This window comes from Staurois parvus, unplaced genomic scaffold (genome assembly GCF_062004578.1).
Source record: "Staurois parvus isolate SC_StPar_1 unplaced genomic scaffold, SC_StPar_1.0 ptg000172l, whole genome shotgun sequence".
NCBI classification, from domain to species: domain Eukaryota; kingdom Metazoa; phylum Chordata; class Amphibia; order Anura; family Ranidae; genus Staurois; species Staurois parvus.
In genome coordinates this window covers 451449-467054 of record NW_028317968.1, presented here as the reverse complement: position 1 = coordinate 467054, position 15606 = coordinate 451449, and the positions used below count along the sequence as shown (strand labels likewise).

At 39.6% G+C, this 15606-nt stretch overlaps 1 protein-coding gene across 1 annotated transcript in view; it reads left to right on the top strand.

Annotated features, from left to right (window-relative positions):
• The window catches only part of BEND2 (BEN domain containing 2), a 67497-nt gene that overhangs the window by 30619 nt on the left and 21272 nt on the right, over positions 1-15606 (top strand). The window contains exons 4-7 of the mRNA XM_089676560.1: positions 181-255; positions 2810-2911; positions 6742-7249; positions 11273-11473. Coding sequence (XP_089532686.1) covers positions 181-255; positions 2810-2911; positions 6742-7249; positions 11273-11473 — 886 coding nt within the window. The remainder of the gene's footprint in view (positions 1-180; positions 256-2809; positions 2912-6741; positions 7250-11272; positions 11474-15606) is intronic.

Sequence of the window (15606 nt, the reverse complement as noted above, 5' to 3'; positions counted from 1 at the left end):
TGTAGTATAACTTTACTTATTTTCATTGTACTATGGCATTCATTCAGTGAAAGAAAAATGTATTTGGAGATGGTTGCATTAAAGCACTACTGGCAGGTACCAATTAGAAGGCCAGAGGTTCACTTTAAGCTACAAAAATATCACTTTACTGATAATTGTATTTATATTTTTTGGTAACAGGCAAGCATCAAGTCAGATATATCTTATTCTGGAGATCAACAGCCTTCACTCACAGATGTACTCTACTACTGCCAGGTATAGAAACCATTCAGTTGAACATTTCAGATTAATCTAAAATGTACAGTAAAAGCAGTTCTTTATGAAGAAGTTGTCCCAGGGCAGTCAGTGCATACTTCTTTGGCCTCTCAGAGACCTCTACGCCCAAATGATTATGCCTGTGTTTATGGCTGTATTACTTACCAGTAATCAAAACTGTTTTAGTCAGTGTTATGTTTAAACCCTAAGAACAGAATTGTAATATATATAACAAACTTGGATTCCTGTATCCTTATGGGTGTACTCTGGCTAAATATTCTTTTAACTTGACACTGTTCTGTGATTTATAAATAATTTTTAAAAAATGTTAAATTTAATTTGGAAATTATAGTGTTTTTTCATTGAGCACATTTTTTCAATTATCTTTGATTTTTACCCTAAAGTGTATGTCATACAAAAAATAATAATACATGCACATTTACACGTTTTATCTCTTTAAATACCCTCCAAGTACATAAAAGTACCCATTGATCAGGCAGAAATGCACTCAGCTTTTTAAGCCATGTTGTAGGTAGACAATCATTTGTGTGGACAATAGTATTGTCCTCCTAGTTGTCCTTTGCTAAACTACTTAGCCATTCATGCTAAATGCTAATCATTCTATACTCCAAAATAAGAATAGGAGGACTGCTTGAGATAACACAGCGAATATGTAGGGGACATAGGACAGCTCTGAATGAATGGCAAAAGCCACTTTTTAAATGTATTTAAAATGGTATTTTTAGCAGACCCAACAGGAGACCAAAAAAGAGAAGTTCATTGATAAGGCTTTACATATACTTTAAAGCGTGAGTGCACTTTTAGTAGGGTAAGATTTACTAAAACTGTGCACTCAGAATCTGGTTCATGGTAGCCAGTCAGCTTCTAACTTTTGAATTTTTTCAGTTAAGCTTTGACAATAAGCCCTCATGCACACTGCACATTTTGATAACGCTGGTAACGTTAGCTGTGTAAAGCCACGTTAAAAACATGAGTTTTCAGCTTTTTTTAGCTTTTTGCATTAACGTTTAGCAGCGTTTTCCTGCACTTTTCCACGTTTGCGTTCTTAGCGTTTTATTACTTTTTTTGCTCAAAAAAAGTCCAAAAACACTGGTTTGTGGCGTTTTACTGCGATTTTTTGCGATAGAGCGTTTTTACGAGCTAAAAAAACTCCTCTAGAAACCCACTAGTCATGGGGGGTTTTTTTTCAGCCAAAAAACGTTGATTACAGTTTCAGCCAAAAAACGTTGAGGAGGACCAGTAAAATTATGCACTTACCAGAAGCACATAAAATATGCGCATGTAAATTATGTATCCTTTAAGGGGTCATCTGGACAGGGGCTGCGGGGTCATCAAGCGCAACGTGGACACTAAGGATGATACTGCTCACACACAGGTCACACTCTGCTCACATTACCTCCAAATGGATGCCAATAGTGTAGTATTTTCGTGCACCAGCACGTTATCAAAGGGATCTGGTGCATGAAACGCATCGGAGGAGCCTACCAGAGTGACGTCACGCCGCACACAGCCACAAGGAAGGCCGGCGGCCATCTTTGTTTACCCTTATTACCACATGTGAGTTTTACTGCCTATTTTACTGGATTTTCGCCTATTCTAATAAAAATACTACATTATTGACATCCATTTGTTTTTGGCTTGTTGATTACGAGCCCCCAAAGGTGGAGATCTCCCTAAATCTGGAGCTTCTTATTGGCTGATGTCTTGGAGCTGTTTCTGGAGGTTAGGTTATCAGAGTGTGACCTGTGTGTGAGCAGTATCATCCTGTGTGTCCACGTTGCGCTTGATGACCCCTCAGCCCATGTCCAGACCCAGATGACCCCTTAAAGGATACATCATTTACATGCACATATTTTATGCGCTTCTGGTAAGTGGATAATTTTACTAGTCCTCAACATTGAAGTTCACCAGCAAGGAGCACTGATCACCATTTCACCTGGACCTGCATTACATTTTTGAATGAACAATTCACTTCTGTCACATTATTTATTCGTTATGTCCTTTGTGTATTGATATGTCATTATAAGACGTTCTTATCACATCATCACCGTATACACGCCTCAGTAGCGCTCACTTTGTTCTTATGACTATTCATCATAATTTATTGTGAATTACATTATAGCGCTGCATATATTATATATTATCTTTTAGAGGTGTAGAGGTTTAACTTTTTATGCTGGCTGCTTATGTTTTTTATGCGCTCGCAATTACCCACATTTTATATTGCGTCCTGTGAAACTGCATGTACATTTGCTTTATGCGAATATAGCCAAAAAAGAATATTATAATGCGGTTTTCTCTCCAGGCCATATTTGTGGTATTTTCCTGATTTCTTTGATCCTATATAAAGAATACCATTTGACCTGGAGGGAAAATAACCTAATAACATTTGATCTAGGCTCCATTCACACAGAACAAATGTACATGCAATTTCTCAGATAAATACAGTATCTTTTTTTTCTTTCTTTAGTGTCATTTAGATATATGTGCCTAGAATTGTATACTTAGTTCTGATGCCATTGTGTCCTATTAGGCAATGTATGACATAGTTCAGAAACTAGACAAGAAGATGGATCTTCTCCAGAGGAAAGTCTCAGAGCTACATCATGCTCAGATGAAATCACACTTAAAACCGGTGAGTGACAAATACATGCTTTTTAGTTGATCTTTCACATAGCTTGTTGATTACCATAATTTTATCTTAGATTTAGGGTCTTTTTTTTTTTACAATTTTTTTCAATTGAAAGCTTTACAATAAAGTGGAACTTCAATCAAATAGTGAAGTACTGCTCATTCGCTCACCCCGTAACTGAGTTGCAAGGTTTTTTTTGGGGGGGAGGGAAGCGGGTGACGAAAATGCTTTTTTTATTGGTACCTGTTCCCTCTTCCTCAATCCTTACCTTCCTCAATCCATGTCCCGCTCTCCTCCCCACCCACAGCCTTCTGGGAAATGTCACACATCTCCAAGAGTTCAGGAGGCTGCAGAACCAGTCTCTAGGCGCCCTGCAATCTTTTGCTTGCACAGTGGTGAGCCTACTGTGATTCTACAGGAAGTCACAGCTGGCTTCCAAATCCAAGATGGTGGTACTGGAGAACTGGCTGTAGGAAGACAGTGCCAGACTTCATGGATTGGTAAGTACCTGATTTTTAAAAATCAGCAGCTGCAGTATTTGTAGCTGCTGACTTTTAATAATAAAAAAAAACTTGGTGTACTTCATCTTTAAAGTGTATATCCACTTCTGAAGCCAAATTGGGATAGCACCTAATTTATATTTGCTCCATTCACATAGCATAACTTAAAATTGTAGCTTACTTTTCTAGATGATCTATTCTGGACCATGTAGCAAGATAAAAAACCTTTAAAAAAAAATAGCCACTGCCCCAGTCTATAACTGGCTTTTACAGCAAGGAACACATGGACAGGCAACGCATGTAAAAAAAAAGAAGAACATTCCCAGCTCAACTTGCCAGCCAGCTTGCTAACAACCAAATTAACTTTTCTAACAGTATGTGTTAAAAACGGGTTTACTTAGCACACATTTGCAAATACATACATAAGACACAGAGCCACGTCACGGCATCCCGATATTCTGTGGTCCTAACTCTACAAATTTTGAGAGCCCCCATAGTAGTGGCACATGTATTTAATGGATAGACCAAGGACAGGTGAACTTGAGGGAGCCCACCCCTCTTTAAAGGTACAGGAGCACATTGGACACCCAGCATATAGCACAAGATAAAAAGCTTACCTACTTCACTTTATGGGAGAGCTGGGCAGCTGTGTTTTCCATAACTAACCCCATCTGTACTGTGCAGGCAATCTTCATTATTAATTATTACTAGATTTGAATAGTGTCTGTCCTAACAAAGGGTTAAACCTGTAGAGGCTGGGCTTCTTGCATTGTATAATAATGATGACAGGCTTGGGACAGGCTCACTCTAACATTGTTCTAAATACCTTGCAGTTCACCATGACACCTCCTCTTGAGAAACTTCTAAAACAGGGGTGGTCAATTCATTTTCCCAAGGGGCCAAAGGGGCCACATGAAAAACTGGGACTGTTGTTTAGGGCAAAACCAATAGGAAGAACTTTATTTGTGCTCAATTAAATATCCTAGGTATATGGGGTATATGTATGTGTATATATATAACAGCAGAGCTGATTGTCTGTGGGACCCACAAGAGGGTATTTATATATTCCCCCTGCTGTTATTCATGAGCCCGGCTTGTGATGTCACTTCTGCAGCAAGGTGGAAATTAAGGCCTACTGGTGGGGGCGTAGGCTTCACCCCTAACCTGTGCGTCAGAGAGCAACACCTCCTCACATGCCTGGCAACACCTCCTCACATGCCCGCACCTGCATCATATCCTTGTGTCCTACCTCCCATGGTTCTCCCCAGTCCTTTGAGAGGTGTCACTTCCTCCTACACAGCTGATACGGTTCAGAAAGGACAGACCAATGAGGGTATCTGCCATCTTGAGTGGCCAGGTTGGATCCTGGGAACCAACACTCCTCCCCCAGAGTCACAGAACAGTTTACACGCACTGGGGAAAGGTGCAGAAGTTCAGCTGCTACCATCTCTGCGTAGGCACACATTCACATATGTAAATTGGAAAAAAACATAGCAGTTTCCCTAATAATAAAAGTAATGCAGTTTTATTGCTGCATGACGTAAACGTATTTACATATGATAGCTAATTTCATTGACGCCTCCTGGGACAGACAGGGACAGTCAAAGGGCTATACTGGGGTTTTATTAAATTTGCCTGTAAAAGTAGAAATACACAATAAACATTTCTCTGTAAACTATAAAATAACAGAAGAGGATCCTTGAAATTTGTTTTGTATTTTGCTGCCTATATTTGGATTGGGGATCAGAACTGGAGTCAGAAAAGAATATGTTTTTCAGCTATGTTTTGGGGTTGTTGGCTGCCCAAGTAACGATGAGGTAACAGCCCTTTAGTCAGTTGATATTTTTATTTGAGTATATGTTTCAAAAAGGGTAATAAACGTATCTTTAATTATTCATATAAGGAATGCTTGTATAAAGGGAGTGTAATTGAGTGTAAATGTAGTGTAAGAGTTTAAGGCTCCATGCACACTAATGTTTTTTTAAGCTTCTAGACCAGGGGTGGGCAAACTTTTTGACTTGAGGGCCGCAATGGGTTCATATATTGGACCCGGGGCCGGACCAAGAGTAGATGAATGATGTGTATGTGTCATCCATAGTAAGTATAGTAATATTCCCCCATAGTAAGCATAGTAATTAATCCCCCATATAGTAATTCATCCCCTATAGTAATTCATCCCCCATAGTAATTCATCCCCCATATAGTAATTCATCCCCCATATAGTAATTCATCCCCCCTATAGCAATTCATCCCCCCTATAGTAATTCATCCCCCCTATAGTAATTCATCCCCCATAGTAATTCATCCCCCCTAGTAATTCATCCCCCCTAGTAATTCATCCCCCCTATAGTAATTCATCCCCCATATAGTAATTCATCCCCCATAGTAATTCATCCCCCCTATAGTAATTCATCCCCCCTGTAGTAATTCATCCCCCATATAGTAATTCATCCCCCAAAGTAATTCATCCCCCATAGTAATTCATCCCCCATATAGTAATTCATCCCCCATAGTAATTCATCCCCCATATAGTAATTCATCCCCCATATAGTAATTCATCCCCCATAGTAATTCATCCCCCATATAGTAATTCATCCCCCCTATAGTAATTTATCCCCCCTTTAGTAATTCATCCCCCCTTTAGTAATTCATCCCCCCTATAGTAATTCATCCCCCCTATAGTAATTCATCCCCCATATTAAGTCCTCCCAGTGTCAATTCACTTACCTTTGCTCCGCGCGTTCCTCTCGCCGTGTTCCTGCGCCGTTCCGGTGTAGCATGAAAATCTGTCTCCTATGAGAATCTGTCCCCCTCGACGTATCTGCGCATGTGCCAGTTTCAGGCATTAGCAGCCGATCGGCGATCTCCGGCACATGCGCAGATACGTCGAGGGGGACAGATCCTCATAGGAGACAGATTTTCATGCTACACCGGTCTTCAGGGCGGACTGTGAGAGGAGCTTAGCGGGAGCCTAGCTCCGCGGGCCGGATTAAAAGGTCCGCCGGGCCGTAGTTTGCCCATTGCTGTTCTAGACTTTTTTATTAGCATTTGTTTCTGCTTCTAGAAGCTAAATAATGTTATCATATGTGTCCATGCACAATACTTTGGGCTATTCGCATTTTTTGAGCTTCAGCATCTAGAGCTTCACATTGTTCACATTGTTTTGCCAGAGTTTTTTTGGAGTGGTTTTGCAGCAAAAAAAAATGCTAAGCGCTTCTAAACGGCTGAGAAGTCATAATGTGTGTTTATCCCCGCAGGAAATTGTTGACTATTTGAAATGTTTAGTTTTATGTGGTGAGCTTACATGTTATTAGTGTTGGTTTTTACCTCCAGCGGCCGATTAACCTTTCCCCAAGAGGTCCTCATGCCATACCTCAAACAAAATTGAGACTACAGAAGCTAAACCAAAGCTTTCTCACCTCAAAAATTGCACGGCCTCCACCAAGCATTCCAAACAAGATGGAAGAGGAAAACATGCAGCTCCAGGGCAGTCTAGCCTTTAAATCTGTCCATACAGGAGCAATTCCAAGGGAACCTCAACAGACTCAAAGGTTAAGTCCACCTCTACCAACTATTGTGTCAACCCGCTCTTTGCATCCAGTCATCAGTGTAACAAACAATGACCACAGAGACATAAAGATTGAAAGCTTACCTGAAAGCACTTGTGCTTCACCACCCATCATTACTACTCCTCTGGCTGCATCATCTGTGTGTTCTAAACCAGCAAAAGAAAACTTTAAGGAAATTGAGCCTGTTTTGGTGCCCCATGTAACTGTGCAGAGAAACGTTATCACAAGTGAGGAATTACCTTCATCATCAGTTCAACCAGTCCCAATTTATGGTGAGTTGCAAAGTTTTAAAGGTTCTCTGTAGTAAAATCTGAAAGTTCAGCCTTGAAATGCATACTGTAGGACATGAATGCATCCCACATAATAAAATCATCCATAATGTGCAGAAGGGTGTTTTGACTGGTATAAGCAACCTTACCTACTGTAAACATCTTGCCATCATACCTTCTTTTCAGGTTTTTTACTAAATATGACCCTTATGTTTGTATACTTGGGTTTTTGGAAAAGGAGGATGTCGCTAATGATAGTCACACCCATTCTTTAGGGCCCTTGCAAGGACAATTTCAGAAGCAATGGGAGTGCTGGCTGAGCAGCCCCTAGTTTAGCTGGGTAGCTTCATTACTCAAAGACTTCTCTTGTGAGACCCAAATACTGTTGGATGCAAGTATGCTATTGGTTGTGTATCCAACACTTATACTACCCAGGGATTCCTAGTAACAGAAACATCAGATGGTGTACCCCTGTGATAGTAAATAAAGACATTTGCACCTTTTTCCCCTGATATTCTACAACTGAGTGACCTACAGTAACTACTGGAACTTTCTACACTATTTTGATATAATTGGAGTTATTAATAGAGGGGGTCATTGTTTACCTCCTTTTGAAAATGCTAATTGCCTGACTGTCTTTGATTTTAGTACTTTAAGGCCCACTAACTTGGTGCAACAAGTGTGAAAATATGGAGAGTCATTAGATCAAGAGGACAGCAAGGAAACTGGTATTTTCAGAAGAGTAGGCCAGCAGTGTCAGTGACTACACTTTCTCTACAGATTTACTTTACAATTAAACTTCAGATTTGATATGCATTGTGAGCCTTTAACATGCAGAGTGCACTCTTCTTCATCAGCAGAGCACCTGGCAGTCAGTCTTGGTCTTCCAGCTGATCCTACTTCCATTTAACAGCTGCAGTGCGGTGACTGCTGCAGGGAGGCAGTAGTTTGCCAGTTGCCAAACGCAGTGGCTGAATCTGCCCCAAATGCAGCAGGACCTAGGTCTGGTTCACACCTTTGCGTGTTGCTTTTGGTTAGTTTCTGGCGCTTTTTGGGTTTTTGAACACATGTTTTTGATGCATTTTGCGTTTTTGTTTTTTTGGCAATAGGAAAGTACTGACTATGATGCCACTTTGATGAGCCTTTGGATGAGTGCGGCTTTAATGCAACTTAGATGCAACTTTGGCTGAGTGAAACTTGGAAGCAACTTTGATGTAGCTTTGGATGGGTGCAAATTTGATGCAACCTGGATGCGACTTTGGATGGGTGCACTTAAATGTGACTTAATGTGTGCTTGAATTTGGGCAACTTGTATGTGACTTTAATGCTGCTTGAGTGCCAGAGTGTAAAGTGGCATTAAAGGCACACTACATAAACAGAACTGTCATACTTGCCTATTAGCAAAAAAAAAAAAAGTCGCTTCCATCTAAAGTTGCATCAAAGACGCACCAAACCAAAGTCGCATCAAAGTGTCATCAGGCTCCATTAACACTTGTGCAACTTCAAAATCATTCAATTTGCACTGCAAATTTACAGTGCTACTTTAATGCGACTTTGCATGGGTTGGGACAGGGGTCAGAGAGCACACCATATGATTGTTTGTGCTCTACTAAGTTGCACACAAGTTTATCATTTAGGTGCGACTTTCATGTGACTTTGGAGGGTTTACTTTGAAGTCTGTGGCCCTCAAGTCGCATGAAAGTTGGACCAAAGTAGTGCAGGTACTACTTTCAAGTCAAAACGACTTGAAGGCGCACAGATATTAATGGTACTCCTTGGAAAACATGGGGTGCGACCTGTCATGTGACTTTGGACCCTGAAGTCGCATGACAAGTCGTACAAGTGTAAATGGGCTCTTAAAATCAATACTTTCCTATTGGTAAAAAAAATCCACAATGCATCAAAAACATACTACACAGGTTTCTGCCACATGTCCATTAAAGTCTGTTGAACCAAAAATGCACCGTGTTGCATTTAAAAAAGTCTCTGACCCTTTTCATAAGCCCAGTGGCTGAAAAATGCATGGATGTGAACGTGTCCCATAGGAAACCATGTTAAATGGACTGTACTTCGTTTCTGTAAAATGCACTATAAAACGTATACGTGTGAACCAGGACTTAAGCCTAGTACACACTATGATAAAATTGGACGTTTGATCGTCTAATTTCCCAAATAAGTGGCTTATCATGATGTAACCGACAATGGTATCAACTTGTACAAAATGTCATTGTCCTACGTAGGCAGACCTTCTTTCTTATAAATACAATGTGAAAATGATATCCAAAAACACCCTTAAACCTACACTGATTTCAAATTGGAAAAAACTTTCAACCCCTGAAAGCTTAAAATCAAATAAACAGGTCCAAAAGAGAATCTACCCTCTTTTACCAAATAATCTACCTATATGTATAACAACAAAACTTTCCCCATATAATTGTATATGTAAACTAACACAAAAACATAAAGTCCAGTGTCCCAGTGATCAAAACCAAATCATAAAAGTCCAGTGTCTCGATAATCAAAAATTGGTAGAACGCGTTTCGTCACATCCGGGACTTAATCATAAGAGAGACTTTATGATTAAGTCCCGGATGTGACGAAACGCGTCAAGAGGAAGTGATGTCATACGCAAGGAGCAGGAACCGGAAGTGTTACAGCGGCCATCTTTGTTGGGGAATCGCTGGATACTCGTGTGTGAACTGCTTGGGAAACTGTGGGAACTGCCTGGTAATCCCCACATAGTGGGGTTTGTCCATATCGCAAATTCTAATTTTAAATGCAAGCAGATTCATTAAAATGTTACTACTCTGAATATACATGGAGGTACGTCATGCTTTATAGACCTGTGAAAGTGGATGGCATTATAACATCATCCTAACAATAAGTGAAGGAGGAGAGGAGGAGAAAGTTCCTTTGGAGGATTTCTACAAATTATACTATTAAGGCGTGGGTTCTATCTACTGTTGGTAAGGGTATATTGGCCTTACTCACTAGAAGTGTCACGTGTGGGTAGGAATCTCACTGAGTGGATCACTTCAGGATGTTATATATTTTTTGAGCACGAGTGTTTTATTACCTATTTTGAAGGTTTTCACAAGTGTTTCACTAATTTTATATCACTTAGTGTTGCACAATTTATGATACACATTTGTGTTTGCATGTATGTGTATATATAGGTGTATATATATATATATATATACTTTTTTTTTTTTTTATGTTATGGTAATGCACTATTGTGAGTTTCTTTATTTTTGAGGTTTTTTCCACAAAAATCATTGAACACAATCAACACTGCAAGGAATACATCTCTTTTAGTTCTACCAATTTTTGATTATCGAGACACTGGACTTTTATGATTTGGTTTTGATCACTGGGACACTGGACTTTATGTTTTTGTGTTAGTTTACATATACAATTATATGGGGAAAGTTTTGTTGTTATACATATAGGTAGATTATTTGGTAAAAGAGGGTAGATTCTCTTTTGGACCTGTTTATTAGACCTTCTTTCTTGTGTACAATTTTTGTGTTCTTTGCCACTTTCTTCCAGGTCGTTCTTTGATTCTGATCATGCATGTTTTCTTCTATTTGATTTTTTCCAAATGATTACTGTACACATTGAGCGAAAATCAAACATTGTGATCACATACGACAACAATTTTCTACCTTGCACCTTTTGTTTTTGTTTTTTTTCTTTGTCTAAACAGTTGGAATCAGCTTGTGGAAAGCACTACAGTAACGAACAGATAAGCAACCAATTTTTCCTTGTCTGGAAATTTTCATAATATTTTCTTATCGTGTGTATGTAGGCAAAACATTTTTTTTTGTTTGTTTTAGATGGTGGTGGGAAAGGGTTAGACCCTCTGTCAATTTTTTTTTTTTGTATTATGTAAAAAATGCTGATATAATATTATTATTATACAGGATTTATATAGCGCCAACAATTTGCGCAGCGCTTTATAATATAAAGGGAGACAGTACAATTAGTATAATATAGTAATATAATACTCTCTTTAATCAATTATAGAATTTCTTGGGGCCCCCAGTAGAAATATCAAAATCCCTGGAAGTTTTTTGGTGAAAGCCAGACAGAAAACACAACCTAAGTATGCAGCCCGTTACTTGGTTCGTGCCCTGTTCCCTAAGGATGTATTACTGAACAGTGCTACAGGAGGCAAGATGCAAGGGCTTATGACGCTTGATGCGAACAAGGTTTCAGCAATAAGAGGTATGTGTGACTTGGAATATGCATATTATGTGAGGACAAAATAATGCTCACCATCATTGCTTTCACTACTCAAACTTTGGATAAATAACTCTAATTGGCATTTATAATCCTGGTACCAGCAGCTATGTTTCTCATATGGAGCTCACTGGATATTCTGTGATCACATGGCCTGGGATGTGGCAGAAACAAACTGCCACATTCTCCCTAGGTACTTTGTAACTCAAGAAACGTATGTTGTTAAATGTGGAAAAGCCTAGTGAACATTTTTCATTTTTTTTCAGCCACAGAGTATAAGGAAGAGAAATTTTATTGAAATGCTGATTTTATCATACGAAGTATTGAAGTGGATCAAATGGCCACAAGACGTTACTAATAGAAACATGCATTAATGCAGCTATGAGGTGTCAAATATGTAAGATTTTCAATCCGTAACCCTTTAACGAGTGCCAGACAATAAGCTCCCAGCAAAGGCTTTATTGTGACTGACACAGAATGCAGCCTGTACATTGGTTATCATAAGATCAGCCAGCTCACTTCAGTTTGGTATACAGGGTCTGCAACAGAAGGGAGGAAGCAAGCTTTAGCAGCTTCATAAACAGTGAATACAGAGTGTTTTGGGTCACTGATGTTTCTGAATTAATATAGCAGTACAAACTCAATTGGAAAGGTAAAGTAGATGAATGGGCTGCTCTACATAGTTGACAGTGACTGACACTAATTTTGTTAAACCTAGAGAGGCTACAAACATTTTAAATTGTGGTTCTTGTAATTTTAAAGTGGAATTCTAGGCTCTAACTAAGCGTAAAAGGACTGAACTCCTATACTAACCTGTAGAAGAAAGATGCCTATACTTATCTATTTCAGGGCGCTCCAGTCCGGTCATGTGATCGGTTCCCAGCGGCTGGCTTCAGGGGAGAGGGGGGACAGCTGACAACAGATGCTCCATAGTAAGCTTATGGATGACGTCACCGCCCAGGCATTCCATCTGTTGTTGGCTCTCTGTCCTCTCCTGTGGAGCCTGCTTTTGGGGAAATCATGTGTCCAGCCCAGAGTGCCCTCAAGTATAAGCATCTTCCTTCTACAGGATAGTTAGTATAAGAGTTAGAAGGGGAGACGGGAACAGTTTTAGGCTTAGTTAGAGTTTAACCCCTTCAGGACCAAGGGTAGAACAAAGTTTAACGCCCAGACCCAATTTTCCAACCATGACATGTGTTAGTAAAACTGTACATATGATTACAACTGCTTTTTTAAATAAATTTTGCTATATATTTCTTGCTATTATCATACCTTATCAATCCAAAATATATTATCTGGCTCTTGGCAAAACCGCATGGTATGTGTATATTATTTGTTGTATGTACCCATTGTAGGGCCCAGAAATAATAGTGCATTTTGCTTTTTTTTAACCGATTTCCCACTGCCCTATAGCAGATATAATGCTACAGGGCAGCAGGGGTGCACAAAATCACATGTATATATACGTGATTTTGCATTTCTGGGTAGGGGGCGCACGCCTTACCCGCGCCGCTATTCGTGGTCCTGGCTGTTAATCACCGAGACCTGGCCGGTGAATACTTGCCAGCACCCGGTGATTGTGCAGTGTTACCGATGGAGGGAGAGAACTGTATGTAAACAATAGAGTTCTCTCCCCTGTCAGCTCCTGTAGTGTGCTTACAGTTGAAAGCACAGACACAGCCCACAGTAAAACAGCACACAGTTAACCCTTTGATCGCCCCATATGTTAACCCCTTCCTGCCCAGTGCCATTAGTACAGTGTCAGTGAAAACAAGTTAGTTCCCCCCAGTGTCAGAATGCCCGCCACAGTCCACTATAAGTCGCTGATCACCACCATTACTAGTAAAAATTTAAAAAAAATCCCAGTGTATATACTGCCATTTGTAAACGCTGTAACTTTCATGTAAACCAATTAATTTACATGTATTGGGAGTTTTTTTTAGCAGAATACATTTTGGTCTAAATTTATGATGAAATTAGGTTTTTTTAACCACTTGCCCTCAAGAAGATTTACCCCCTTCATGACCAGGCCATTTTTTGCTGTTCGGCACTGTGCTATTTCAACTGGTAATTGTGTGATCGTGCAATGCTGTACCCAAATGAAATTTATGCCCTTTTTTCACACAAATAGAGCTTTCCTTTGGTGGTAATTGATCACCTCTGCAGTTTTTACTTTTTGCACTACAAACAAAAAAAGACAGAATATTTAAAAAAAAAAGATATTTTTCTCTTTTTGGTTATAAAAAAATATTCAATAAACTCAAAGTTGGTTAGAAATTTAGGCCAAAATGTATGGAAGGCAGCAGGTGAGAGGAGGTTGTCCCTTCCCGCTGCTCGTAAAAACAATTCAGCAGCTAATTGGCCACTAGGATTCCTTTTAAATGAAAGCCGACCGCCAGCTGAAAAAAAAACTACCAGGATGATGCCTGTAGCTGCAGGCATCATCCCAGTATAACCACTCAAAGTCCAGTGACATATCAGTACATTGCTAGTCCATGTTGGACATATGTAGCAGCAGAGAGCATGGGCATTTGATGAATCAGATCGGTGGACCAATATGACCGCAGTTCATTCTTTCTTGTAATGCCCATGTTGAATGTAAGTCCCAAAAAAGTTTTAAATTCAGAAACTGTGATAGGTTTCCATGCGAATTGCCTGTCAAGAGCTGAGTTTGTGTGGGCGGCGATGTATTATTGAGTGTATAAATTGCTTTGGCCCTCAATCAATTGATACCAATCTTTTGTGAAAAACAGAGAAGGGGCTAAATGCTAATGTTGGCAGCGAACGGGGCCAATTCTGCTAACACTGCGTTTTTGGGGACTCTATACAAAGGAGACACTAGTATAGTTCTGTTCATGATCATTATATTGATCTGTACCAACACTATACTAGTAATGGCAGTGATCTGCAACCTATAGCATGAGGGCGATAGTGTGCAGGCAATCTAACGCTAGCTGACCCTGGCTGGGAGGGGCGATAACTGACCCTGACGCTATCTGATGTCGCTAGTGGCAGGAATGCAGTGATCAGTGAAAAATGGTATACACTGTAATAATGGCACTGGCTGGGTGACGGGGCAATCGGGGTTAATAGGGGCGATCAAAGAATTATATGTGCTAATCTAGCGTGTGCGTGTAAAATGTAGTGCTTTTACTCTGTGCTGTGTTCTATCTTCTCTCCCTAAACTGATTGGGGGGGCAGCTGGGGGCGCAGGCACGTTCACACCCCAAAACAGGAAGCGACGCAAGATTACGTCACTTTGCCAAGAGCTGTTGCTGGCCTGCAAAAATGCGGGTAAGTGGTTGGCAATTCGTTAAAAAACAAAAATAAAAACCCTTAAAAAAATTTTATTTTACATTTCTCAATATGATATTTTTGTTATTTTTTTTAAAAAAAAAAACTTTTTACATTTTTTTTAATACTTTTATCAGAATAGTACAATGTTACCATTGTAACATTGTACTACTGTGGTGGGGATCAGTGATTTTTTTTTTTCTTAACAACTTGCCAACCGCTTACCCACATTTTGCAGGTGAGTGGCAGCTTCTTTTTTCTTTTTTTTTTTTGTTTTAATTTCTTTGCAGGAGAAATAAAGATCTTTTTTCCTGCAATGCAAAGCTTGCTGTCGTGAACCTACAGGTGAAACTCGAAAAATTAGAATATCGTGCAAAAGTTCATTTATTTGACTAATGCAATTTAAAAGGTGAAACTAATATATGAGATAGACTCATTACATGCAAAGCAAGATAGTTCAAGCCGTGATTTGTCATAATTGTGATGATTATGGCTTACAGCTCATGAAAACCCCAAATCCACAATCTCAGAAAATTAGAATATTGTGAAAAGGTGCAATAGTCTAGGGTCAAAGTGTCCCACTCTAATCAGCTAATTAAGCCATAACACCTGCAAAGGGTTCCTGAGCCTTTAAATGGTCTCTCAGTCTGGTTCAGTAAGAATCACAATCATGGGAAAGACTGCTGACCTGACAGTTGTGCAGAAAACCATCATTGACACCCTCCATAAGGAGGGAAAGCCTCAAAAGGTAATTGCAAAAGAAGTTGGATGTTCCCAAAGTGCTGTATCAAAGCACATTAATAGAAAGTTATGTGGAAGGGAAA